The 27,668-nt window shown below is 46.2% G+C and overlaps 1 protein-coding gene across 2 annotated transcripts in view; it reads left to right on the top strand.

Moving 5' to 3' along the window:
• The window catches only part of LOC119184597 (uncharacterized), a 328,559-nt gene that overhangs the window by 256,186 nt on the left and 44,705 nt on the right, over positions 1-27,668 (top strand). For both annotated transcript variants that reach the window (XM_075888702.1, XM_075888703.1), the window contains one exon: positions 12,482-12,523. In XM_075888702.1, coding sequence (XP_075744817.1) covers positions 12,482-12,523 — 42 coding nt within the window. The remainder of the gene's footprint in view (positions 1-12,481; positions 12,524-27,668) is intronic.

Raw genomic sequence — 27,668 nt, 5'->3', positions numbered from 1 at the left:
CCCGCTAACCCGCTTGCCTTCTCTGGGAATCCACAGGGCGCGGGTTCGAATCCCGGCTGCGGCGGCTGCATTTCCGATGGAGGCGGAAATGTTGTAGGCCCGTGTACTCAGATTTGGGTGCACGTTAAAGAACCCCAGGTGGTCTAAATTTCCGGAGCCCTCCACTACGGCGTCTCTCATAATCTTATAGTGGTTTTGGGACGTTAAACCCCACATATCAATCAATCAATTCTCTGGGAATCCAGTCAGTTACCCTTAACGACCACCGGTTATCCTGTCTACGTGCATTTCTTCTTCTTGATTTCAGCTATGATATTCTTAACCCCCGTTTGTTCCCTAATCCACTCTGCTCTCTTCTTGTCTCTTAAGGTTACACCTACCATTTTTCTTTTCATTGTTCGCTGCGTCATCCTCAATTTAAGCTGAATCCTCTTTGTAAGTCTTCAAGTTTCTGCTCCGTAGCTAAGTACCGGCAAGATACAGCTGTTATATACCTTCCTCTTGAGGGATAGTGGCAATCTACCGGTCATAATTTGAGAGTGCTTGACAAATGTGCTCCACCCTATTCTTATTCTTCTAGTTACTTCAATCTCATGGTTCGGCTCCGCAGTTATTACCTGCCCTAAGTAGACATAGTCTTTTACCATTTGAAGTGCACTATTACCTATCTCGAAGCGCTGCTCTTTTCCGAAGTATTGTACATTACTTTCGTTTTCTGTAGATTAATTTTAAGACCCACCTTTCTGCTCTCCTTGTCTAACTCCGTAATCATGAGTTGCAATTCGTCCCCTGACTTACTCAGCAATGCAATGTCATCGCCGAAGCCAGGTTACTAAGGTACTCTCCATTAACTCTTAACCCTAACTGTTCCCATTCTAGGCTTCTGAAAACCTCCTGTAAGCACGCGGTAAATAGCATTGGGGAGATCGTGTCCCCCTGCCTTACACCCTTCTTGATTGGTATTCTGTTGCTTTCTTTATGAAGCACCATGGTAGCAGTTGATCCCCTGTAGATTTCTTCCAGGATGTTTATATATACTTCATCGACGCCCTGATTCCGCAGTGTCTGCTTGACGGCTGATATTTTTACTGAATCAAACGCCTTCTCGTAATCTATGAAGGCTATGTATAGTGGTTGGTTATATTCTGAGCATTTCTCTATTACCTGATTGATAGTATGAATGTGGTCGATTGTTGAGTAGCCTGTTCGAAATCCTGCTTGTTCCTTTGGTTGATTGAATTCTAATGTTTCTTTACTCTGTTAGCAATTACCTTTGTAAATAGCTTCTATAGTACAGAGAGCAAACTGATCGGCCTGTAATTCTTCAAGTCCTTGTCATCTCCTTTCTTATGTATTAAGATGATGTTAGCGTTCTTCCAAGACTCTGGTACTCTTCCCGTCAGGAGACACCTCGTAAACAGGGTGGCTAGTTTTTCTAACACAATCTGTCCTCCATCTTTCAGCAGATCTGATGTTACCTGATCCTCACCAGCAGCTTTGCCTCTTTGCATGCTCTCCAAAGCTTTTCTGACTTCTTCTATCATTACTGGTGGGGTGTCATCTGGGTTACTGCTAGTTCTGATAGTATTAAAGTCGTGGTTGTCCCGGCTACTGTACAGATCTCTGTAAAACTCCTCCGCTATTTTAACTATCCTATTCATATTGGTAGTTATTTTGCCTTCTTTGTCCCTTAGTGCATACATCCGATTTTTGTCTATCCCAAGTTTCCTCTCCACTGCTTTGACGCTTCCTCCGTTTTTCAGAGCGTGTTCAATTCTCTCCATGTTATACATTCTTACATCGGATACCTTACGCCTATCAATCAACTTCGAAAGCTCTGCCAGTTCTATTTTGTGTGTTGTACTTGAGACTTTCATGATTTGACGCTTCTTAATGAGATTCTTTGTTTCCTGGGAAACCTTGCCAGTGTCCTGTCTACCCTACCTACCCTACCCTACCTCCAACTACCCTATCTCCAACTTCCACTGCACACTCCGTAATGATACTCGTCAGATTATCATTCAATGTATCTATGCTAAGGTTGGTTTTCTCACTAAGAGCCGAATACCTGTTCTTAAGCGAGACTCTGAATTCCTGTGCTTTCCATCTCAGTGCTAGCTCATTGATTGGCTTCTTGTGTATCAGTTTCTGTCGTTCCTTTCTAAAGTCTAGGCGAATTCGAGACCATACCATTCTATGGTCACTGCATCGTACCTTGCCAACCACTTCCACATCCTGCACGATACTTGGGTGTGCACTCGCTATAAAGTCTATTTCGTTCTTATTTTCGCCATTAGGGCTCCTTCATGTCCACTTGCGGTTTCCTCGTTTTCGGTAGAAGGTATTCAAAATCCGTAAATTATTGCGTTCTGCGAATTCTACTAATAGCTCTCCTCTGGCGTTTCTAGTACCAATGCCATAATCTCCTACTGCCAAGTCTCCAGCCTGCTTCTTCCCTACCTTTGCAATAAAGTCTCCCATCAGCATTGTATACTGTGTTTTTACCTTACTCATTGCCGATTCCACGTCTTCATAGAAGCTTTCAACTGAAGCGTCATCATGGCTGGATGTAGGCGCATAAGCCTGTACCACCTTCATCTTGTATCTGTTAGTCAGTTTAATTACGATACCTACCACCCTTTCATTAATGCTATAGTATTCCTCTATGTTGCCAGCTGTGTTTCTGTGAATTAGGAACCCCACTGCCAGTTCTCTTCTGTCAGCCAAAAAGCAGCGATGGCGTAGTGATTAGAGCATCCGCCTTGCATGCAAAAGGTCCGTGGTTCAAATCCCGGTGCCGCACAGTTCCCAACCGAATAAAAGAAATCCGCCTGGTGATGGAACTGCATTACGAGGCCTGGGGTGCGGCCTCACCGGCAACCACCGCCGGGAACGCACTCCCTCACCAGAGAAGGATTGGCCACCCTGGTGCAGTATCTGGCCACTACCTTCCACATGCATACGTCAAATAACTCACGGCCCTCAGTCCCCAGCAGCTGCGAAGCAACTGACCACGGCGGCGGTCAGATCTGCAACGCAGCAGAGGGTGCTAGGAATCTCTGGATCCGGACAGGCCGCCATTGGAACATGAACTTGGCAACGTTTAACGCTACAACCTTATCTAGTGAGGGAAGTCTAGCTGTACTATTCGAGGAGCTAGAGGGTGTTAAATGGGATATAATATGGTATTCAAAATCCGTAAATTATTGCGTTCTGCGAATTCTACTAATAACTCTCCTCTGGCGTTTCTAGTACCGATGCCATAATCTCCTACTGCCTGGTCTCCAGCCTGCTTCTTCCCTACCTTTGCAAAAAAGTCTCCCATCAGCATTTTATACTGTGTTTTTACCTTACTTATTGCCGATTCCACGTCTTCATAGAAGCTTTCAACTGAAGCGTCATCATGGCTGGATGTAGGCGCATAAGCCTGTACCACCTTCATCTTGTATCTCTTAGTCAGTTTTATTACGATACCTACCACCCTTTCATTAATGCTACAGTATTCCTCTATGTTGCCAGCTATGTTTCTGTGAATAAGGAACCCCACTCCCAGTTCTCTTCTGTCAGCCAAAAAGCAGCGATGGCGTAGTGATTAGAGCATCCGCCTTGCATGCAAAAGGTCCGTGGTTCAAATCCCGGTGCCGCACAGTTCCCAACCGAATAAAAGAAATCCGCCTGGTGATGGAACTGCATTACGAGGCCTGGGGTGCGGCCTCACCGGTAACCACCACCGGGAACGCACTCCCTCACCAGAGAAGGATTGGCCACCCTGGTGCAGTATCTGGCCACTAACTCCCACATGCATACGTCAAATAACTCACGGCCCTCAGTCCCCAGCAGCTGCGAAGCAACTGACCACGGCGGCGGTCAGATCTGCAACGCAGCAGAGGGTGCTAAGAATCTCTGGATCCGGACAGGCCGCCATTGGAACCTGAACTTGGCAACGTTTAACGCTACAACCTTATCTAGTGAGGGAAGTCTAGCTGTACTATTCGAGGAGCTAGAGGGTGTTAAATGGGGTATAATAGGGCTTAGTGAGGTTAGAAAGACAGATGAGGCATATACGGTGCTATAGAAGTGCAAAATAGACCACTTTAAAACGCTCAACTTCTCGCAGTATAAATCATAAACAAGTGTGTTTACGTGTTATAAACAAACTGAAATTGGGTAACGTTTATGTCAACTACTTGTGGAAAATATACAATAGCAGTTCACGCAGTTAGCTGCGGCCAGAAAGGAGCATTTGCATGTTTGTTTACTCGATGTTGACACCATCCTTGTACCGTTCAACATTTGAAAGCGAGGACTGTGATGCGTGCGCGCCCGATTTTGCTGGCTTGTTGATGACTCATTGTTCGTGTTTGTTTGTTTGTTACCACGAGCCAGCAGATTGACTTTATGTGACAGTCTCTTAATGCGATGCAACAGAGAGCCGCAAAAAAATTTAAAAAAACACGCCAGGGGTTGTTGCTGCATCCAGTGGCGAATGCGAGCGTACATCACCCGAAAGCTGAGTATCGTTCTATCGTGACCGCACCCGAGTGGTTATAAGTATTAATGCATGGGCCCTATGGTTATAAGTAAAAGTAGTTATAAATATTAATGCATAGGCCCATAATATTTATGCATGGGCCCTATGTGCCTATGCAATAAAACATTTATATTAACAGAGTCTGTACAGTAACTCTAAGGCCGTGCGCCCGCGAAGGCAGTCGGCAGTCCCAGGAGCGGCATCTACACATTATATGAGCTGTTCGGCTCTGAAATATTATGCCAGGGAACAGCACACAAGCAAACAATTAAGCTGTGTAAGGTACGCACGAAACCACCACGCAAAAGTGAGCGATGGCCCGTTGACCCGGCAATGCGCCGAACTAAACTCAAGCCCTGATAGCAGATTGCCTGTATATGGCCGCCATTTATGGCACTCGACCAAAAATGAGGCCATCAACCATTTAGCGAAGCCCCGCCGTGATGGCATAATTATGGTTATGTTATCTCCGCCGCCGCCGCCGCTCGGTGATGCATGCTGTGATGGCGCTGTACGCTATCGGAGTTCCTTGAATTAATGAATGAAACATTTATTGCAGAAAATGTAGATCAAGAGAGGACTGGGTGGGTCCCTAATCCGGGACTCCTTTGGAATGGCACTGCAATTCGTGCCCGTCCCACGAGTATCCGCTGGTCCTCGAGAGCTGGGCCCGACAAAACCTCCTGCCACCCTCCAACGTTGGCTGCGTAATTTGCGCGATGCTTCTTTCAGACTGGCAAGCCCATACCATGTGAAACAGGTCAGCGCGGTTGCCACAGAATATACACAATGCACTAAATTGTTCTGGGTCCATGTTCGCCAGTATGACCGGGCTGCTGTACAACTAAGTTTGGAGCCTGCGCAGACAGGTCTCCTCGGTTTTAGTAAGTCCCTTAGCGGAATGAGGCAGAGTTTGTCTTCGTAGGCGATATATCTGCAGTATATCTGTGTATGTTGTAGCCGGTATTGGTGGTTGAATGCCATGGTCAGAGGGGTTGGTGCCCGAGGAAGAAATTCTCGGGCCGAGTTGTGTGCTATAGCTCGTTTGTCCCTGGTGGCACCCAGATGAGCTGCTTTTTTGTGGCTCGCGTTCGTGTCTGCCTTAGGATGGCATAAGCTGGAGGTGAAATACAGGCTCTCATGTAGTTCCAGTAGGATACGTTCCAGTTTGTGAGTAAGCATTCCGCAGTGGAGTGCGTTGCTGATAGGGCTATTGCAGTTTCCTCTACGATAGATGCATCAGAGCATCTTAGCGATAGGCTGTCAACTACCTTACTTTGGTGAATGACTGCTATTGTAGAAATTTCTCCCACGGGTCCCGCAGCGTCTACGAAGTAGGCTCCCTCCGTGTTACCATAGCATTCATTCAATGCTTTAGCTTGAGCTGTTCTTCTTCCATGGTGGTAATCTGGGTGCATATTCCAAAGCAAAGGCTTAGTCGAAAAACAGCCCCGCCATTCTCGGGGTATGTCTTGCCTGTCGGACGCTGTAGGGGGAACACAAATGGGGGATCGTCCAGGACCTTCCTGTCTGTTTTGGTAGTTTCCAGGTGCATAATTTGGTTCGTATGTTGAGCTTCGCTTAGCTATTCAGCTGTGTTGTGAACACCTACTTTCAGAAGCCGTGAGGTGGATGTCTTCTGGGGCAAATTTAGTGTCTTCTTGTAGACGTTGCGAATCAAGACATCTAGTTTGTGTACATCAGATTTCCCAAAATGAAGGTAGGGAGTGCCGTAAGTTATTCTGCATATTATGAAAACCTGTATTAGCCGTAGGATGTCATGTTCTTTCAAGCCTCTGTTCCTATTGGCAATTCTAGAGAGCATGCGCGTGATTTGCTCGCATGTGCATTGCAACTTATTCAGCACGGCCCCATTGTCCCCAGTGTTAATGGAGTGACTCCAAGAATGCCAATGCTGTCTCGCTCTGGAATGGGTGTATCATGTACCTGAACGTAAACCATGGCCTTGTCTCCCCTTCTCCGAAACACTAACAATTCAGACTTTTCTGGTGTGCATTGGATACCTCATGCTGCCTCTTCTTGGTGTTGTACCTCATCGGTTGCCATTTGGAGAGTTTCTTCTATTTGTCCTAGGTTTCCATGTGTAGTCCAGATTGTGACATCATTTGCGTATAAGTGCATGTCGAAGATACGGTATGGTATTTTGAGCTTCCCGGGGAGCTGCAGTAGTGCTATGTTAAAAAGGAGTGGGGAGAGGACGGCCCCCTTGGGTGTGCCCCTGGTGCCCACGCTGATTGGTGCAGACTTGACGTCACCGATTTTGATGATAGCTTGTCGGCCAGCTAAGAAGTTCTTGATGTAGTTGAATGTTCGTCTTTCACAGCCCGTGCCTTGTAAATTATGTAATATTTGTATATGATTAACATGGTCTAATGCCCCCTTAAGGTCTAATGCAAGAATGGCTCTATAATTGTACTTGCTGTCAAGATCGATAACTTCTTTCTTGAGTTGCAGCAGAACATCTTGAGTTGACAGATGTGCCTTGAACACGAACATGGTGTATAGAGTTCCTTGAGTAGACGCCCCTTCCACGACTTTCGTCTAAGGACGGGCTGGCACAGCTATTTGCAACTCCGCTTTGGCGTCCGCGTGCCTTCCCAGGTTCCAGTTCAGCGGTGTTTCTTATTACCAGTGGTGACATTGTGTACGTATTGGGGGTGGTGTTTACGCTTTTGGCACCCACCTTATCACTTTTTAGTCGGCTTCCCACCGGAACTAACAGTAAATAAGCTAATTTGTTTCTGCTATCTCGTGCAAAAGTTCTGTTGCCGTGACTTGTTGGAAAAAACACCTTAGGCTCTTTCTCAGTGGTTTAGCTCTTGTACCTTTTAATTATGCATGTCTACCTTCTTTCATGATGACGTGTACGCTTGCGAAATGGAAACTCATACCTGAACCTAAACGCGATAAGTCGAACCAAAAGAAAGGCGAAAGGCAGAGGAGTACATCATGTGTGTTCACTGTTCAGGGAACGAAAGCAATTTTGAGGATTCTGTTGGAAATGTACGTCATACCTCAATAAATTCAAAATGTCAAAGCAAAGAAATAATTGCAGTGCGAGACAAGTGAGGTGGACGAGCGGTTGATCGATGACATTGAGTGGCGCATATTGTTACGCATTTTACAGAGAAAACTGTTATGAGATCACAACTCGGGTCACGGGAAGTTGTCCACCGCCGCCCCCTCCGGTGTCCGTAACCACATCGCGCGAAACCTACCACCAAAGACACAGTGGGGCCCGGAACCCGTGTCTGCTAAGTGTCAGCGCAGTATTCAATCACTGTACTATGCCGCTGCTTGTGACTTGTTGGCAAACCTAGCACCAAAGACAGTGGGGCTCGAAGCCGGGTCCGCTGGGCGCCAGCCCAGTACTCTATCACTGAGCTATGCTGGTGCTTGTGACTTGTTGGCAAACTTGCCTTAGGCAGGCTTGATATTGAGAAAGCAATCGCGTAAATACGACTTATAATGCGTTTTAAAACAGCGAAAGAAGAACCAGTCGTCGCACAATGCGAATAGCTTAACGAGTGGGCCGTCCAATGCTCCAACACATTACAAAAGATTGGTGTTGTTCCCTTATAAACTGTGGTGCCTAACCACTTCAGTCATAATTCCTCATCGTCGTCAGCCACTGCATGAACAATTTGCACGAAATTCTTTGCAAGCTTGAAGTTTGAAGTTTGAAGTTTATTCATCATCATTGAATTATACATATTTATCCAATGGTTCAGTGGGAAGGGAGGGGCGAAAAGGCAACTAAAAGCCTGACAATGCGCAATCCCCGCCCAGACCAAAATAACGCACAACACTCAGTATATCTTTAGAGCATGAACCACATTCAATACAGCGAGAGAAAAAAAATGGAGAAAAGAAGATACAGCGAAAATAAAAAAAATGAGCAGTGGGAGAAGAGATAAGAGATTCCAAGACACTTATACATGCCCTTTTTACACGTTTCAAAGAAACCTTTAATAATACAGTCGTAGTTTTTGACCAGGTATTAACAAGTGACAGATTGCGAAGTGAACAGGACCGTAGCTGGCTTGCACAAATTTAAGGCGTATTAAATTTCCTGGACAGTAGACGAGATGCGCAATCGTATACAGAAGAACAAAACATACATGTCATGTTTGAAGCGAGAGTAGATAAGCGTGTATCTTTTTGAAAAAAAACTGTTCTTGGACGACTTTCGTTCACTATGCTGATAACCATGCTGCTTGAATTTATAAATGAAGGAATGAGGTGTGCTAACTTTTGCCTGCCATAGTTCGTCCGAATGCTCTCAATGTAATAGGTGGTTTTTCTAAAACTATACGTTTGCAGTTTCCGGGAGTAAGCATCCTTAAATTGATCTGCATTCATTTTTATTTGATCATAGAAGACTGTCGCAAGTTTTTTATAAAATATGTTTTCAAATTTTAGAATTCCATGTTTATGAAAAAGTGGAGCAGAAGGCGTTCGACGGGGAACATTCTTAATGATACGCAGCATTCTTTTTTGCAGTTTGTCAACACCAATTTTATTTGTTTTCGTTGTAAAGCCCCAGATTAATACGCAGTCATGTATGCTTTGATAAACCAATGTGTATAAAAGCTGCTTTGTCACCCAGAGAGGTAGTAAGCATCTTATTTTTCCAATTGCACCAATGGACCGTGATACCTGGGTACGAAGTTTATCTACGTGATTGGTCCAATTCAGCGTTTCGTGGAAAAGGACGCCTAGAAACTTTTGAGTCTGAACACGCTCAATCAAAACTCCTCTTGCGGATCACGGAAAATGGAACGGTTTCGCGGATGAAAAATAATGTATTTTGTTTTCTTAATATTTAATTCTAAATGATTTGTTTGTAACCATAGAGACAAATTGTCAAGCCACAAGTTTGCTTGTTGTTCAAGATTAGACATATCTTCACCGAAAAAAAAAATACGTTAGTGTCGTCTGCGTACAATACAATGTCTGGTGTTAGAGGTACATTTACGATACAATTGATATATAACAGAAACAGAAGCGGTCCAAGTATGGAGCCCTGTGGGATGCCATAGTTTATCTTGCCCATTTGCGACTTTGAGTGCTTCATATCTATATACTGATATCGGTTAGAAAGGTAACTTCTTATTAAATTAAAAAAATGAGCCTCTTATACTGTATTCATAGAGTTTTTGTAGAAGAATTTCATGTTTAATAGAATGAGATGCTTTCTTAAAATCCAGAAATATTCCTAATGTGTGTAGTTTTTGCTCAAAGTTATGAATTATTTTATCTTTAATAGATAGTAGGACTTTTTCAGTTGACTTGTTCTTCTGGAATCCATACTGATGCTCTGTTATAACTTTCTTTGAGCTACAATAGTTTGCAATTCGTATATATATGACACGTTCTACAATTTTTGAAAAAATAGTCAAAACAGAAGTGTTAAGCGGATACCACGCTTCTCATAAGAATGAGGAAAAATAGCATAGCGAATGGCGGTCTACTACCTAGAAGTTTATTATTAATGCCCTAGTGTGTATCAAGCAAGTGTGCTTGCAATATAGTTATCCAATGAATGCTTTGAAGAGGCTCTGAAAGGCCGCTTTTCTACCTTTTGCTGTGACCATGATGTGCCTTCAGCGCAGGCCTGGCGTATATTTTTTTTTTTTTTACTGTACCACGAATGTGCCTCTCGTGAGCACGTGAAACAGTGATGAATAAAAAGCATGTGCAGTTGTACATTTAGCCTTTCTGTGTTGTGTACTACCAAAAATATAGAAATTGCTATCCACCATTCGCGAAAATATTGTCCACTGACTTCGCACCTATTTCGCGTTCGTTCCTGCAGCCTTCAACAATTTTGTAGAACGAATGAATGTGAGGAACAGGGCAGAAAATACGAACGACACGAATCGCGAAAGTGGTAATATGCTTCTGAAATGGCATGAGAGGCTTACCTACATATGCTTTTGATAGCATTTTGTGCTAATTTTCTGCTGTTAAAGTTTGAGGAACAACTTATTTCTCGCTTCACTATATTGTGTGGCCATAAATAGTGTCATTTCAACAAAATATAATGAAATTGGCTAACTGTCTGTAAAAAAATAAAAAGACCTTTACTGAAGAATAATAAAGTGTGTGACAAATTTTTTCTCTTTCGCAAAATATTATTGCGTTTTCTTTTCTCTGTGACACACTAAGAACCGATCTTTATTATTCAGAGACTTAGCGCTGTAAACATGGTATATAATATGTTTTCATTCTCAGAAACGCTTACATATGGGCGGAAAAACAGCTTACAAATAGGTCATATGTTTGTGAGAACACGTTAGCAATTTTATACTATAATGACAGCCTTTCTAAATACACAAAAATTTTAACATTCCACTCTTTTGTTTTTTCTTCAAGCAACCGCGTCCTTTTCAATGAGTGGCTGGTTCCGCCATTGTGATCACGTCAGTGCCCCGAAGAGAAATGATGTTCGATTACTGACTGGGTATTGTTCCAAAATATTTCGGAGTTGGTACGGGTCTAATCCTTGTAGAAGCAGGGCAATTTGCAACTGGGAAGTTTAATTTTCGTTTCACGAACCCTTTCAGTAAGCATTCAGTCCCATCGTATTCTAGAAAGCGCATGCACGACGGTCTTGCCAGCATGCAGGCAGCTTACGATTCATTATCGATGTAGATGCTCTCCTTTCAATGAGACCTTCAATTTCCACGTCATTGATTCCAACTGGAAATTGAAACAAAAAAATGGACACGGTGAACACTATCATATAAACCTGTCATTTCACTTTTCCCCGGCCTTAAATTGTCTTTGTGTCAGCACATGGAGTACCAACAGTGTGTCTTGTTGGCCATTGCTATCATTACAAAAGGCCTGATGAAATAAAATGGAAAGTTGGGTTAATTGGTTTGACGACATTCTTGGTAACGCCCCGTAGCGGTGGTCTAGTGGCTAAGGTACTCGGCTGCTGACCCGCAGGTCACGGGATAGAATCGCGGCTGCAGCGGCTGCATTTCTGATGGAGGTGGAAATTTCGTAGGCCCATGTGCTCAGATTTGGGTGCACGTTAAAGAACCCCAGGTGGTATAAATTTCCGGAGTCTTCTACTACGGCGTCTCTTATAATCGTATGGTGGTTTCGGGACGTTAAATTCTACTTATCAATCAATAAATCGTTTACGCCAGTGTCACATAAACCGTAAAGTAAATAACAGACATAAAATTACGACTATTAAAAATAATTTTGTGCTTTTGGTTTGGGTTATTTGTCGCCTCTTTACTTAGTCGCGCATCACTCGTCGGGGCCGTTGGTGTCTGTGGCAATGGGTTTTTGACACTCTTCATTCCAAATTTTATGGGCGATATCATTTGACCATAGAACTGGTTCTGAATCACGTGTTACGGAGCAGCAGAAAATCTCTCATACATTTTTTTTTGGTAGAATGAATGGCAAGATTTTAAAATCTGAATCCAAAGTAAAAACAAAACAACAAGAAAAAGTGGAATCAGCTGTTAGACTTCCAAAGCTCTCGCGAGCGAGCTTCATTTATAATCAAGCACGGAAGACTGATAACGCATCTTGTCTGAACAGCTTTATTCACAGCGACGAACACGATATCTCTCTATAGCACAAACGCAATACCATGATAAAGTCGGCATTGATTTATACTCGAGATCTTACTTTGCGCGACGCTCAGCTGCAGGCGCGTTAAGCGGGTCCGGAATAGTTGACAAGTCTGCACAAGTGGCGTTCGTGTGGATTGAGCATGAGATAACTGTACGTTACTGCCAATCGAGCCCAACGCGGAATACAATCTTGTACACGCGAACCATGCATTACGCTGACCACGATGTGCAGCATTCGAGAAATATAATTTCATGAGTGTTGTACTTGGATTATTTTAGGAAAAATCATGTCATTGCTAACAGCTGCTATTGGTTCTCACTGAAGTCATCATCTCCCAATATTTACACAGAAGACGAACCCACAATGGTAAGTCACCGGTAAGTGCAAATTCGAAGGCACGTCGGTGCATTTTGAGTAAAGGTAATTTGGCGCACAAGTAATATTTATTTAACTATTCATAAGTGCACAGCAATGAGAGAGTCCAGAATTTTATTGAAAATAGTTGAGTGCAGGAAAAGGCGTATGAGCGTACCCTTATTTTTGTTCGCTAAGCTACCTTGACAGTAAGCGTGACATTCACCGTGAAACTATTTGGTAAATATCATCACACGAGAAATCACTGGCCGTTCAGTTTCGTTGCATGAAAAACGTGCTCATACTCTGTACTTGCCCTTTTGCAGGGCTCCTATTCGCCAGAGGTAGTGCCAATTTACGTGTGGATATTTTTGGAGGCAAGTTTACAGTCTCAACCCTTTGATAGTGCTCTATATATGCATGAAGCTTAAAGCAGGTGAAAATACCCTAAACCGGTTTTGTGAAATGTTGTCAGCGTTTAGGTGTCGGCGTGATCAGATAATTTGCCCGACAAATTGAGTGACATGACTTTCATCAAGAGAGCTATGCAGGCATTTTTACATTAAAGGGGCCCTGCAACACTTTTTCGGCATGGTCAGAAAACGCTGCTGATCGGTTGTAGAGGCTCCCGAGAACACTCGAGCCAAATAGCACAGCGTGTGGCCTGTAATTCACAATAAATTATCATAGATGAAAATGGCTTTCTATCCTCTCTACAAATGGCCGAGGAAGCGCAAAAAGCACTTCTAGAAAGACATCTATCAGCCATTGGCTGATTTGAAAATGGCGCGCTCGGTCGTTACGGGGATCATCACGAGAAGCCTCGACTTGTCTACGCATGCGCACGCGATCACACTGAAATAGCCGCATCTTTGAAGAAAAAGAAGTAATCACAGTCACGAGGCACTCGGGACGTATTTTCTTTGCCCATGCCATATTTGCCTGCTTAGCTACCAGCGCTTTCGTCGGGATGAGAGAACAGAGGATGCGATTGCAGCGTGTGACAAATCTTTGTAACTCCGCTCATACTGTAGGAATTCTTAAACTTTTTTGCGGCATTGCATTCGTGAGGCTATAAGCTCTTTTGCTGAATCCATTCTATGGTTATTTAAAAAAGTGTCACAGGGCCCTTTCAACCCTACTTTTCAGTTCTGCTCATTAAAAGCCCACTCACCAGGCCCCATACAAAATTTTAGATAGACATTGGAAGTTGTTGGGTGTCCTATAAGGAACAATGTGACACAAAAATGTGTTGAATCGGTTCATCACGAGCCGAGAAAACGGGCTTTTTGAAGCGGCGCCAAACGAGGATGAGAGAAGATGAGCTCAAAACCCTTGCCGCTCGTCCGCGTCGCCTTCGCAAGCCAAATCTCTCCTCCACCCTATCAGGCATCTGACCAAGAGTTCACGTGCGCACGACGTGCCCAAACAAGTCCAACGCCCGAACACGTGAGCGGCGTTGCTTTGTTGACCAGCGTTATTTTGTATTCTTCTGCCCGTTTCTGCTGGATGGCTTGGAAATGCCGGCTTAGACGTGCTAGAATAGATAAGCATAATAAGTGCGCTAATGCGTAGAAGCGTCGCACGGCGGTCGTCTGCTCGATGCGCTGACCACGGGTACACGAACGCATGCGAAACGCCAACACATTAGCCCCGCATCTGGCAGTGGAACTGCAGGGGATACTGTAAGAAACGGAGCCACCTGCAGCAGCTCGTACAGGAACTGCAAGCTGATCCGCAGGCGATGGAACCGGCCCGGGATGTTATCGTCTTGCAAAAGACGTTTACTCTCTCCACCCTCCCCGGTTACGCGGCCTACCATCAGCTTGATACGCATGCTTCTCCCTGTACATCCATTCTCGTTCACAACAACCTCACAGCTGTACAGCACGAATTGGAAGCAACGGGCATTCAGCATACGATCGTAGAGATTCTACCACGCAAACACACAGGCAAGTCGCTTTTCGTTCTGAATGTGTACAGTTCACCTCGTGAGAAAGCGGCAGGCTTCTCTCGCCTTTTCACTGAGACCATCGCTCTCGTCGGAGACGCGCAGAGAGAGAGAAACTTTTTATTTCAAGCATTGAAAATGTCGAGTGGGGCTCTCAGTCCAGAGCTCCAACAGCCGCTGCTGCGTCCAGCTGCTCTTGCTCGGTGACTTTAACGCACGACATCCCGATTAGGACTACATGCACACGGATCCGAAAGGAAGAAAGCTATGGTCATTAGTACAAGACATTCGCCTTATCCTACTTAACGATCCGCAGCAGCCGCCCACACTCATAGGCAACAGTGTGTGCCGTGACACATCGCCGGACCTAACACTGTGCAAGAACGTTATGCATGCTACTTGGGACAACACGGGCCTTTTATTGGGTAGTGATCACAACATCCTCGCGATAACAATTCAAACGCGTCTTAGCAAGAAGCCAAAACCCACAGCTCGTACTACCGATGGGTCGAAATTGCGCCAGTTGCATGAAGAACAAGCCTCCGACACCATTACGGACATCAATGAATGAATCGCTTCCTTGCAAGAAAACGTGCAAGTCACAACCCGTGAAGCGGAAACTACCACCAACTTGCCCACAACCGACTCTCGCCTCCCCCACATGTGGGACGCACACGCTGGCCTCATGCGCAGGTGGCGCCGGCAGCGTCGCAACAAGAAATAACCCTGCCGCATCGAAGCGCTAGCACGCGAAATTGAGAACCACAGCCTCGCCCTGGCGAGACAGCAGTGGGGTCAGCTGTGTGACAGTCTCAACGGGTAAATGAGCTCCAAGAGAACGTGGCACCTTCTACGACACTTGCTCGATCCCTGTGCGTCCAAGTCGTCTGCGCAAAAACAGCTTCACCGGCTGCTACATCGTTACCCTGGCACGGACGCCGAGCTTCTCGAAAAGTGGGCTCATCGTTACGTGAACCTCGCCCAGCCGAACGCGCCGCCGGAGCGCTTTCCCCCAAACAGTGGCAAACCGAACCCCCGACTGGACGAAGATATTACGGAGGCGGAAATCTACGCCGCGATGCTCAAACTTTGCACAACGTCGGCGCCTGGTCCTGATGGCGTAAGCAACAAGTCCCTCCAAAATCTCGGCGTGAAATCGGTGGCTGCGCTCACGCGATACGCTAACGAGTGCTGGCGCTCGGAACACATACCGCAAGAGTGGAGACAAGCGAGGCTCGTATTTATCCCCAAACAAGGCAAGAAGATGGACATCGGCAACCTACGTCCTATATCGCTCACATCTTGCATTGGCAAGCTAATAGAACACGTTGTCCTTGCCCGATTACAGACCTACACTGAAGAAGATGACCTTCTCCCTCCCACGATGCTCGGCTTTCGCGCCCATCTATCGACGCAAGACGCTCTAGTGCAAATACACCACAAACTCCTTCGTACCCCGCCGAAGGCCGGCACTCGCGCCATGCTCGGTCTAGATCTTCATAAGGCATTCGACTCGGCGCGACACGAAGTCATCGCCTCAAACCTTGCCGCCATTGATCCGGGTGAACGTACGTATAACTACGTATGTGACTTCCTTCCGAACCGTACCGTTCAAATATCGTTAGCCGGTGGCTCCGCTTCTAAACACCTAACACTCGCAGACAGAGGCACCCTTCAAGGATTGGTTTTGTCTTTATTTCTATTTAACCTTGCTATGCGCAAGTTGCCTTCTTCACTCGATAGCATCCCGGGCCTTCGTCATACCATCTATGCAGACGACGTCACGCTGTTTTGTTTATTTATTTATCAATATTGTTGGCCGAAGGCCGTTACAGGGTGGTTACGTTACAAAATATGCAATAAAAAAGGGAAAAATGCAGTCGCAATCGAGGACAGACTAAAGGTACAGTACACGCAAAAGACACAATGCAGTAGTACACGCTATACAATGATAGAAAAGGTGCAATGCAAGCAAGGAGAGCTATAGACACTAGTAAATCCTGGTACCAACAATTTTTCCGTGGTCGCTGAAGGAATCGGCTCTTATAAAACAAGAAACGACAGTTTTCTTTAGGTAAATTGAATCCGCAATGTATAGGCTATGCGTCCGCAGTCGAAGTGAAAAGTTTAGTTATCCCAGTTTCAAATTTGCTTACATTGTCTACTGTCAGTAGCTCATGTGGCAGTGAGTTCCACTTCTCGATTGTTCTGGGGAAAAACGCGTATTTATGTGAATCTATTCATGCTGGAATTGGTAGAATTTGTTCTTGGAGGCTGCTTCTGACTGTTCGGGACACTCGCTGTTTTATATATTATTGGGCATTGAAATTAAGCCAGTTACGATGAATAAGATACAGAGTTTTCAATCTAGCTATCCTCCTGCGTTGAGCAAGTAAAGGCAAGTTTAATTTGTTAATCATCTCGCTTACGGAATCAGTTGATCGCTATTTTGATAAGATGAACCTTGCAGCTCCTCTTTGGATTTTTTCGATTCCTTCTATCAGGTTGTTTTTAAAAGGGTCCCAGACGACGCTCGCGTACTCTAGAGTAGGATGAACAAGCGTTAAGTATGCAGTTAATTTAGTTTGCTCTGGAGCAAGTTTTAACTTTCGCCTCAAGTACCAGAGCTTTTTTTTCAGCTGAGGAGCATATGTTATCTATGTGTTCTTTCCAGTTTAGATCATGGGATATAGTAAGTCCGAGGTACTTAAAATAATTTACATGACAGAGCCCTGCCATCTATCTGATATTCGAAGGAGTGTATATTTTTAATTTTATTGGTTATCGTTATATACATAGTCTTACTGTAGTTTATTTTCATTTTCCACGTATCGCACCAGTCACTAATAATTTTTAATGCAGAATTTAATGCAATTTGATCACTGTGGCTGGTTACAGTGGTGTAAATCAGGCCGTCGTCTGCAAAAAGTTGAACCTTAATATTCGAGTTAATATGGTCAGCAATGTCATTTATATAACTGAGAAAAATGACAGGTCCTAGCACCGATCCCTGAGGGACTCCTGATGTTACAGGCAACAGTCGGGATTTCGCGCCATTCACGTGTACAAACTGTGTTCTTACTAAATATGACTTAATCCATTTGATAATATTGATGTTAACGCCAAGACTGAACAATTTATCAAGAAGTTCAGGGTACGGAACGCGGTCAAACGCTTTTGAGAAGTCTAGGCAGACAGCATCTAATTGACATTTCTCGTTCAATATTGTCACGGTTATTAGCCGTAAGCACAAAAGGAGGAAGAAGCCAGCATCACGTGTGGCGGTCTCTGGCGTTTTCGAGGAAGACGACTTTGCGCGTCTGCTCTTGCTCTTTGTTTTGTGTGCCAATAGAGCCTTGCTGTTAACGTCGAAAGGAAGCCTTGTGTCCTGTTCTTTGCACGTTGCGACACTGGTGGAGGTGCTGGGCTTCTACGACTGATGCTCGGGACTCCTCCGCGGTCCGGCACTTCAAGTCCGACACCGGAACCCGTTCCTTCAGTGGATACCCCTGTTCACCGCTACAGTCGCCGACAGCGAGGCCTTAGTCCTGAGGCAATTGCCCTGGAACTTTCCCGGCATAGCACTCCGACTGGAGAAATGGATACTGCAAGTGCTTCCCAGCTGACTTTTGAGCAGCCTCAGATTCCGGAAACATTCTATGGTGAGGCGTATGAAGACGTTGAGGACTGGTTAGCCCAGTATGAGCGAGTCGCTAAGGCAAACCGCTGGACCACCAAGCTAAAGCTTTTACGCGCGCTTACTTTGCTTTAGCAGACAGCGCTCGTACGTGGTATGAGAACCACGAAGCAATGCTGTCTTCATGAGATGAATTTCGCTGCCAGATTCTCAGCACCCTTGCAAACAACGACCGCCGTGACTTTGCTCAGCAACTCATCGATTCTCGTGTCCAGAAACCGAATGAGAGTGTCGCCATGTTTGCGGAGGACATGACGCGCCTATTTGGACGGGCTGACCCTGATATGCCTGAAGCCAAGAAACTCCGCCATCTGATGCGAGGCGTCAAAGAACAGCTTGTAGCGAGAGAGGAAGACGGGACAGCGGCCAACGTGGTCGTGTCGTTCTCTCGCCACTTTATTCCATGCCTGAAGCGGAGCCGCGTGGCTTTCCACGTCCGACACACCAAGTGCGCTAGCTTGTTCTAATCATCGCGCAGCTCGAGCTAGCATCAGCTGCGCGAGAGGCGCGGTGCGGTGATTGAGAAATGATGATGGTGATGATGGCACCACAAGCTGTTTGCCGGCCTTCTCCGCAATCCACCGACGACCGTTGCGGAATTCATCAAAGAGGCTACAGCTATCAAGCGCGCACTGCAGCAACGGTGTCGCTATCACGACCGATTAAACGGTGCCTCAATCAGCGTCTCTGCTCTGACGGCTGGCAGTGACGGTTCTCTTCGTGAGCTTATTCGCGAGGTTGTTCGTGAGGAGATCCGCAACTTCCTTGTGACTCCGCAAGAACGGGCAATGGCTACAGTTGGAGAAGTTGTGCGGCAGGAAATCAGGCAAGCGTTTTCTCAGCCCGAATCACTACCAGCCCAGCGGTCTATTAACTATGCGGCAGCCACCCGTCGTCCGTCGCCAGTGCCGCACAACTCGTATGCATTGGTTCATTCTTATAACACGCCGGCGCCACCAGTCTACAACCCACCGCCGCCGCCACCACCACCAACGACGACGACTCCGCAATATAACGCACCTACTGAAACTTCGTTCTACCCGCCGTTCTACCCTCCGCCGACACCTGCAACTTGGTCGCCGAGGGTGCCTACCAGCCAACCATTCGTTCGGAAGACGGACCTGTGGTGCAACGTCGACCGCCGTCCACTGTGTTTCAATTGCGGAGAAGCTGGACATGTCTACCGCATCTGCCCATATCATGAAGAAAGATACCCGACTTATGCGCCGACTTTTTCACGACCTCGTTTCGACACCCGACGTGACAGCGCGCACCCGCAAGGACAGCCATCCGCTCTATATCATCGACACCGCTCTCCGTCACATTCGCCGAGCTCTTCGCCCAACCGTCATACTTACGCCGACGCTGTCCGGGGCAGGTCCCCAAGCCCTCATGGGGGAAACTAACAGCTGCGACCTTTGGAGGGAAGGTTGCCACTCGTCTAGATGCTGCAATACCTCCAGTACCAGTGCGATACGACGATAAGACGAACCATGCAACGCCGCCGACCCTACAGGAAATCGTAAGCGCCGACATAGCTGTTTACATAGACGGACGCCCTGTGACAGCGCTAGTAGACACTGACGCATATTTCTCTATCATGAGCAGAAAGCTTGCTGATTGGCTTAAAAAAGTTAAAACGTCATGGACGGTGCCTAACATAAGAACCGCGGGGGGCCAACTGATGACGCCAACTGGAAAGTGCACTGCCAGAATTAGTATTGGTGATTCAGCTTTCGTTGCCAGGTTCGTGATTTTGTCCGAGTGCTGCAAAGACCTGATCTTGGGGATGGACTTCCTTTGTGAATACGGCGCCGTCATAGACATTCCAGACAGGTCAGTTACATTTTCATGGCCCCAGATCAAGTTCCAGATATGAGATGTAACGACCAGCGGCGTAAACATCTGCGCGTCTTCGAAAATCACGTGACCCTTCCACCCCGTTCGAGTGCTCTCGTAGCTGTAACATGTGACCACCCAGGTAACTTCGACCACATCGCTGAACAAATTCCAGCATTGCTATTCAGCCATGGCTTATCTGTTGCAAGAGCCGTCGTAAGCCTCAATTGCGGACACACGCACGTTCTGGTTACGAACTTCAGTACTGAGCGACTACATCTTGCAAAAGGTATGGCAGTCGCGTACGTCGAGGAGCTCATTGAGGTTGCAAGCTGCTTGACTGTGGAGAAAGCGGATGTCACCGGGTCAGCCCCTCTATTCGTCGACGTTGGCCCAAGTTTACTGCACCCGCAGAAGCAAAGCCTTCTGAAGCTTATTAATGAATTTCAGGACTGTTTTTCTTCAACGTCCAGAGTTCGCCAAACGCCATTGATGAAACATCGCATAATTACGGATGAAACGGCCAGACCCATACGGCAGAACCCATACCTAGTAGCTCCGCGGGAACGTGAGGCCATAGAAAGTCAGGTGCGAAAGATGCTTCAGGATGACGTTATTCAGCCGTCAAAAAGTCCTTGGGCATCACCGGTAGTATTGGTGAATAAAAAAGATGGCACCTTACGTTTCTGCGTTGATTACCGCAAGCTTAATCAGGTTACGAAAAAGGACGTTTACCCGCTGCCTCGTATAGACGACTCTCTCCATCGACTACGCCATGCACGGTATTTTTCGTCGATGGATTTACGTAGTGGATATTGGCAAATAGAAGTTGACGAAAGAGATCGAGAAAAAACAGCATTTGTGACACCCGATGGTCTTTATGAGTTCAAAAGTTCTCCCGTTCGGCTTGTGCTCAGCACCGGCAACGTTTCAGCGGCTCATGGACACAGTCCTGTCAGGCCTAAAGGGGCAAACGTGCCTAGTATATTTGGACGATGTAATTGTATTTTCAGCGACATTTGACGAGCACTTGAAGTGACTACACACGGTATTTCAAGCGATACGATCGGCCGGACTAACATTCAAGCCAGAAAAATGTCACTTTGGCTTCGAAGAACTTCTTTTCTTGAGACACCTTGTCATCAGTGAAGGTGTACGGCCTGACCCAGAAAAAGTAGACGCTGTTGCAAGTTTTCCTACGCCATCAGACAAGAAGGCAGTGTGCCGATTTTGAGGCCTGTGCGCCTATTACCGACGCTTCATTGAGAATTTTTCGCGTATCGCATCACCTTTAACACAACTCACCCGAGAAGACGTCACGTTTGTGTGGGGTGAAGAGCAGCAGGAAGCGTTCAACGAGCTGCGACAACGTCTTCAAAGCCCGCCAGTTCTCGGACACTTCGACGATGACGCTCCGACAGCGGTTCACACCGACGCCAGCAATGTCGGTTTAGGAGCTGTGCTCGTTCAGTGACAAGATGGCGCCGAACGAGTAATTGCCTATGTAAGTCGGACTCTCTCCCGTACAGAGGAGAATTACTCTACCACTGAAAAAGAGTGTCTTGCGGTGGTGTGGGCGGTCATGAAGCTTCGTCCATATTTATACGGCCACCCGTTAAAAGTTGTCAGTGATCACCGCTCGCTTTGCTGGTTGACGAACATGAAGGACCCGTCAGGACGATTGGTGCGCTGGAGCATCAAGCTTCAAGAATTCGATATGGCTATAGTTTATAAATCCGGAAAGCGACATACAGACGCCGATTGTCTTTCTCGCGCTCCATTAGAAGACTTAAATGCTGAAGATGATGACTATGCGGCGTTTGTCGGTGTAGTCAACACGTCTACAATTGCACAGCAGCAACGCGACGATCCCGAGTTGCAACCCCTTATTGATTTCTTAGAGGGACGCACATCTGCTATGCCAAAGCTCTTCGCAAGAGGGGTAGAATCGTTTTGTTTCCGCAACGAGGTCCTTTATAAGGTGAACTTTTCTTCAAGCGGCAACACCTACTTACTTGTCGTCCCGACACCACTCAGGAAAGAAGTACTAGAGGCGTGCCATGACGAACCGACATCCGGTCATTTAGGCCACACACGAACGCTATGCCAAGTGAGACAGAAGTATTACTGGCCGAAACTGACGGCAACCGTTCAACAGCACGTTCGGACTTGTATTGAGTGCAAACGTAGGAAAGTGCCAGCCGTCGAACCAGAAGGGCTCCTCCATCCAATTGATGTGCCGGAAACTCCATTCGCTCAAGTCGGAATGGATATTCTAGGACCATTTATAACTTCAGCTGCTGGTCGCAAATGAATAATTGTAGCCACAGACTACCTTACTCGCTACGCCGAAACCAAGGCTTTGGAGCGGGGCACAGCAAGTGAAGCAGCACAGTTTTTCAATGAGAATATAGTCCTGAGGCATGGCGCTCCATCTGTAATAACTGACAGAGGAAAAGCGTTCACAGCCGTGCTATTACGCACAGCTTTAAGTCTAAGTGGGACATCTCACCGGCGCACAGCGGCATACCATCCACAAACAAATGGTCTGACGGAACGGCTGAACAAAACACTTGCGGATATGCTTTGCATGTACGTCGATGTGGAACATAAAAACTGGGACGAGAGGCTGCCTTACGTCACTTTCGCTTACAATACGGCACACCAAGAGACAACAGGCATGACACCATTCCGCCTTCTCTATGGCCGTGACGTCACAACCATGCTCGACGCTATGTTGCCGCATGAAAGTGATGGCGTTAACACAAGTGCAGACTACATAACTCAGCTTGCTGAAGAAGCTCGCCAACTTGCCCGCGTGCGTATTCGTCGCCACCAGGACTATGGTACAAGGCGCTATAATCTTCGTCACCGACCTGTCTCCTATGAACCAGGAGAGACAGTTTGGATCTGGACCCCAGTTCGCCATCGTGGCCTCTCGGAGAAGCTCTTGAGACGGTGCTTTGGGCCGTATAAAGTCCTCCGTCGTCTCAGTGATGTTAACTATGAGGTGATTCCTGACAGTCCACATTGCTCAAGACGTCAAAGACATGCACTAGAGGTTGTGCACGTGGTTCGGATGAAACCTTATTTATCCGAATGAACTCGTGGGCTGCCAGTGACTACAAAACCTTCCGCCATGATGACGAAGCATCGGGACGATGCCTTCTGGAGAGGGAGGCTAATGTCACGGTTATTAGCCGTAAGCACAAAAGGAGGAAGAAGCCAGCATCACGTGTGGCGGTCTCTGGCGTTTTCGAGGAAGACGACGTTGCGCGTCTGCTCTTGCGCTTTATTTTTGTGTGCCAATAGAGCCTTGCTGTTAACGTCGAAAGGAAGCCTTGTGTCCTGTTCTTTGCATGTTGCGACAATATGCTAGAAAAATCATGTATAGTTTCAATGAGGTGTGTATCTGTAGACAGTTTTTGCCTGAAGCCATGTTCGTTTGGAAGAAAAATATTAGCATTTTCAAAGTAATTAAACAAACTTTTTGATATCACATATTCCATAATTTTGCAGCATGTGGATGTAATTGAAATAGGTTCGTGATTTCCAATGGTGTGTCTATTACCGGATTTATGAATAAGAGTAATTCTGGCAGTCAGCCAATCAGATGGTAGTCTGTGCTGGTCTGATGACGCCTTAAAAATGATACGGAGATAGTTACCCATTCCGCATATCGTTTTAAAAATTCATTTGGGATACCAGCAGTAATGCAAGTATACCCCTCCTCTGTGAAAACAATGTCAGGCATACGCAACATACCATCGGTGGGAGTCTCAGCAATATCAGATGACGTTGGCTTCGATGGAACGAACACAGAATGAAAGTATTCATTGTATTTTTCAGCAATCTGTGTACAATCGTTAATAATATTGCTGTCAACACACACATACTGTATCTGTTCGCGCGAAGGGGCAAGGTAACGCCACAAACGTTGTGGTGAATCTCTCATGAAATTAGGTAATGTCTGCGAATAAAAATGCTCTTTCGAAGTCTAGAGCATATGCTTAAGTGTTCGGGAAAGCTGCGAAATCTCCGTTCTGTTTTTTTTCTTTGTTCCGACTTTTGCGTCTTATTTTACCTTTAAGCTGAATTATTTTGCGGTTAATCTAAGAATTCCGCTTTTTTTACTGCCTTGGTTCGTTTTGGCACGAACTTGTCCAGACAGCTAATTACGATATTCTTAAATCTGTCCCACAAAGTGCTGACGTCAGTCACCCCATCGAAGGAATACAATCACAACTCGAGACGGTCCAGAATGCTAACATCATCTGCGTTACTATAGTCACTTATACAGATAGCAGTATTCGAATTCTTCGTGGGTAGTGCTTCCTTAAAAGAAAGCAAAACCAATTTATGATCTGATAATCCATCTTCGACAGAAACGCTACATTCTGTTATATTACTTGAAATGAGTACAAGGTTGATTGAGTAACGACTCGGAGGTTGGTGAAATCCTAGTGTTATCCCGAACAACTTGCGCGAGATCGTCACTGAAAGAGAGGTTCAACTAGGCTTCACAATGTGCAACATCTGTTGAACCCACTGTAAGATCAGCCCAATCTATTCCTGGTAGGTTTAAATCTCCCGCAATAATGACATGGGTGCTAGGAGGAACGTTATTGCCCAAGTAATCCTGCAGACTTTCTATAAATGAAATGGGAGCGTTTGGACGCCGGTAGACAGCTCCGATAACAAAGAGAACACTAAGAAACACCGTTTTGCACCAAATACTTTCAGTGTTGGGAGAGTCATCTATAACAATCAGTTCAATATCTTTTTTTACAAAGAATGGCTACGCCTCCACCGCGCGTACCCCTATCCTTGCGGAACACGGCATAACCAGGAGCGATTAGTTCACTGTCATTTATTTCAGGGCGTAGCCAAGTTTCCCTCACGACAACAACATGTGGGTCTTACTGCATTAGAAGGTGTTCAAATTCGACGGCTTTGTTGGCCAGGCTGCGAATATTAATATTAATCAAACTGAAATCCCTCGGATTGCTTTTCCTTTGTCATTTCTGTACGCCAGCTTGACCCTTCCTTACCAACCCTTTTTCGGCACTTTTCGTTTTCATCCCAGAAAAACATGTCATTGTCGATCAGAATCTTATCATGCACGAGGCGAACCTTCTTGCCACTTTTTCTTTACGCTTTTGCACTCTCCCATAAGTTCTTACGCTCTCGTAATGTCACTTCCGAACAATCATCCGCAATCGAGATACTGGTGCCCTTCAGCTTTTTTCAGTTTTTGAATATTTTCATCTGTTCATTGTAGTAAAAAAATCTTACGATAACTGGCCGAATTTTATTTGGGCCCTGTCTCCCAATTTTGTGAATTCGTTCAACTGTGCTGACTTTCACTTGAAGTGTCTCTTTAAATACGTCTCGCTCGAGTTTTGTTTTTAGTTCGTCAGTAGTTTCATTAGTAGTTTCTGTTATTCCGAAGATGATCAAATTGTTCCGACGGCTGCGGTCTTCTAAATCAACCATTCTTTTATGGGTGTACTGCACAGCACTACTTATATTACTAACTTCTGTTTCTAGCTGCTTTATTTTTTCTTCATTTTTCCTTACCGCCTTCACGGTCGTTTCTATTTCTGAAATCTTTTTGTTTATAGCATCTAACTGGTTACTGAAGGAAGCTGTCACACCTGTCCCGTTTATTAGGGAGGCAACCGCCGGGCTAATTCCAAGGGTCGAAGTATCGGCCCCCCGAACCGCACCACGAAAGCGTGGACAATTTAGAAGTGGTCCTTTTTGGCGCGCCAGCGGACGCCGGCTGTGGTCCAAAGAACAAGTCAGAGCCGAGAGTTGATAAACAAACAAAATTATATTCTCATTAACGGCAGATCAAAAACAATACACACGTATGCACACTCCACAATAGTTACATACAATACGTCACCAAACAGACAACGTACTACACAGTACAATCAACCACACTTGAAACAACGGACACAGACAACAATACGCACTACAATGCAGTCGCATTCATTGAACAACCAAGACACTCAAAGACTAAAGAGATATAAAACCTATTCAGTCCAAAGTCCTTGGAACAAAAGTCTGAATGATACTCTACCGAGAATCACTCACTTAAAGTCCAGCGTTGTTGTCGTTCCGCAGTTCTCGAAGTTTCTCTTCCAGGAAACTTCGCGTCCTCAAATGGCCACTCTCCAAGCTTCAAACTTCTTCGCCGGAAATCCGTCGGCTTCACACACGCAGCTGTTGCCCGCGTCTTCGCTCGATAGCGGTAAACCCACGCTCTTGCCTGTAGCTCGAGCCGTCCCTACGGACCAAAACTTCGCCGACTACACGGCGGAATCTCTACGCACTCTGGCGCTCACTTCCGTTTCCTCCTGTTCTGTCACTACGGGCAGAACCTTCGCCGACTACACGGCGGAATTCCTACGCGCTCCGGCGCTAACTTTCCGTCTTCTCCTGTTCTGTCACTACGGGCAGAACCTTCGCCGACTACACGGCGGAATTCCTACGCGCTCCGGCGCTAACTTTCCGTCTTCTCCTGCTCTCTCGTCTCGGCTGCTCGATTAAATACGTTCCGCGCCACCTTCCAGAACGTTCTCCTCATTTCGTCGGCGCGACGCGCAGCGAAGGCTGGGGAGAGGCACGAGATGGTTCGACTGCCCTCTCCGGAGAATGATTCACTCGGTCTGACCCCGCCTCCTTCGTTCTAGAAAAATCGCGGCCTTGCTGGGCCGCCGATGTGGGGTGAGGAGGTTCGTCTGCGAAGCCATGCTTCTGCGGGGAGAGCGCGCGCCCGGGAGCCCTGGATGTTTGCTTTCTTTTTTTTTTCTTTTTACCTCGCGGCGTTTCTGCCGCCCGTTGTCGCAAGGATTTGGCGGCGCGCTCTTTTTTAGCGCTCGTTCTGTGACACTGCCCCCAACTTTAAGAATATTATCTCATAATATTCAAAACCACACAAACGAGCGCGAACAGTCACCACACATTCTCACAGACTGTAACACAATCCGTCGCTCATGACACTTCACATTCACAATATATCACTCAATACAATCGTACATTGTAGTTCAATTCCACAACACATGAAATATAGCCACAGGTACATGCCTACAACACTTCATCACACATTCTAAACAATACAAACGTACAAAGTTCTGTCTATCCAACAATTATACAACACTATACATCACACCATCGCACAGAACACTGACTCGCTCGACATACACTTGAGACACAGGATAACAAGAACATTAACACAACATATGGCACTCAGCACTGCCCAACACATTCTGATTCGACCTCAGCACTTATCCTGAATACTTCGAACAGCGCTTGCGCCCCTTTTTGCGGTGCTCGCTCGATCTCTTCTTGTGCTTCCACGTTCTTTTTCGGCGAGCCCTTTCCAACGACGATATCTGAGGCGTCGTCTCAGCCATCGTTGTCTCTTCCGACACCGTTAATGCGTCATTACATTCGACGGGTCCTGTCTGTTTATTTACCCGCTTGATAATGCCTCTACTTTTTGCCCGGCTGGCCAACTCCGTCTCCTTTACACTGTCAGTCGGTTGAGGTCGTGCCGACGTACGTCCAGTTGCTCGGCCTGTGAACTTATTCGACACGATCGTCTTCTCCTTCGCTGTCTCTTGCGCCGCGGCTTCGCCTTGGGCTCTAGTGAGATCCGT

This window comes from Rhipicephalus microplus, chromosome 3, assembly GCF_043290135.1.
Source record: "Rhipicephalus microplus isolate Deutch F79 chromosome 3, USDA_Rmic, whole genome shotgun sequence".
In the NCBI taxonomy this organism is placed as follows: Eukaryota; Metazoa; Arthropoda; class Arachnida; order Ixodida; family Ixodidae; genus Rhipicephalus; species Rhipicephalus microplus.
Note: the sequence above shows the minus strand (reverse complement) of the source record. Positions and strands in the feature narration are given on the sequence as shown.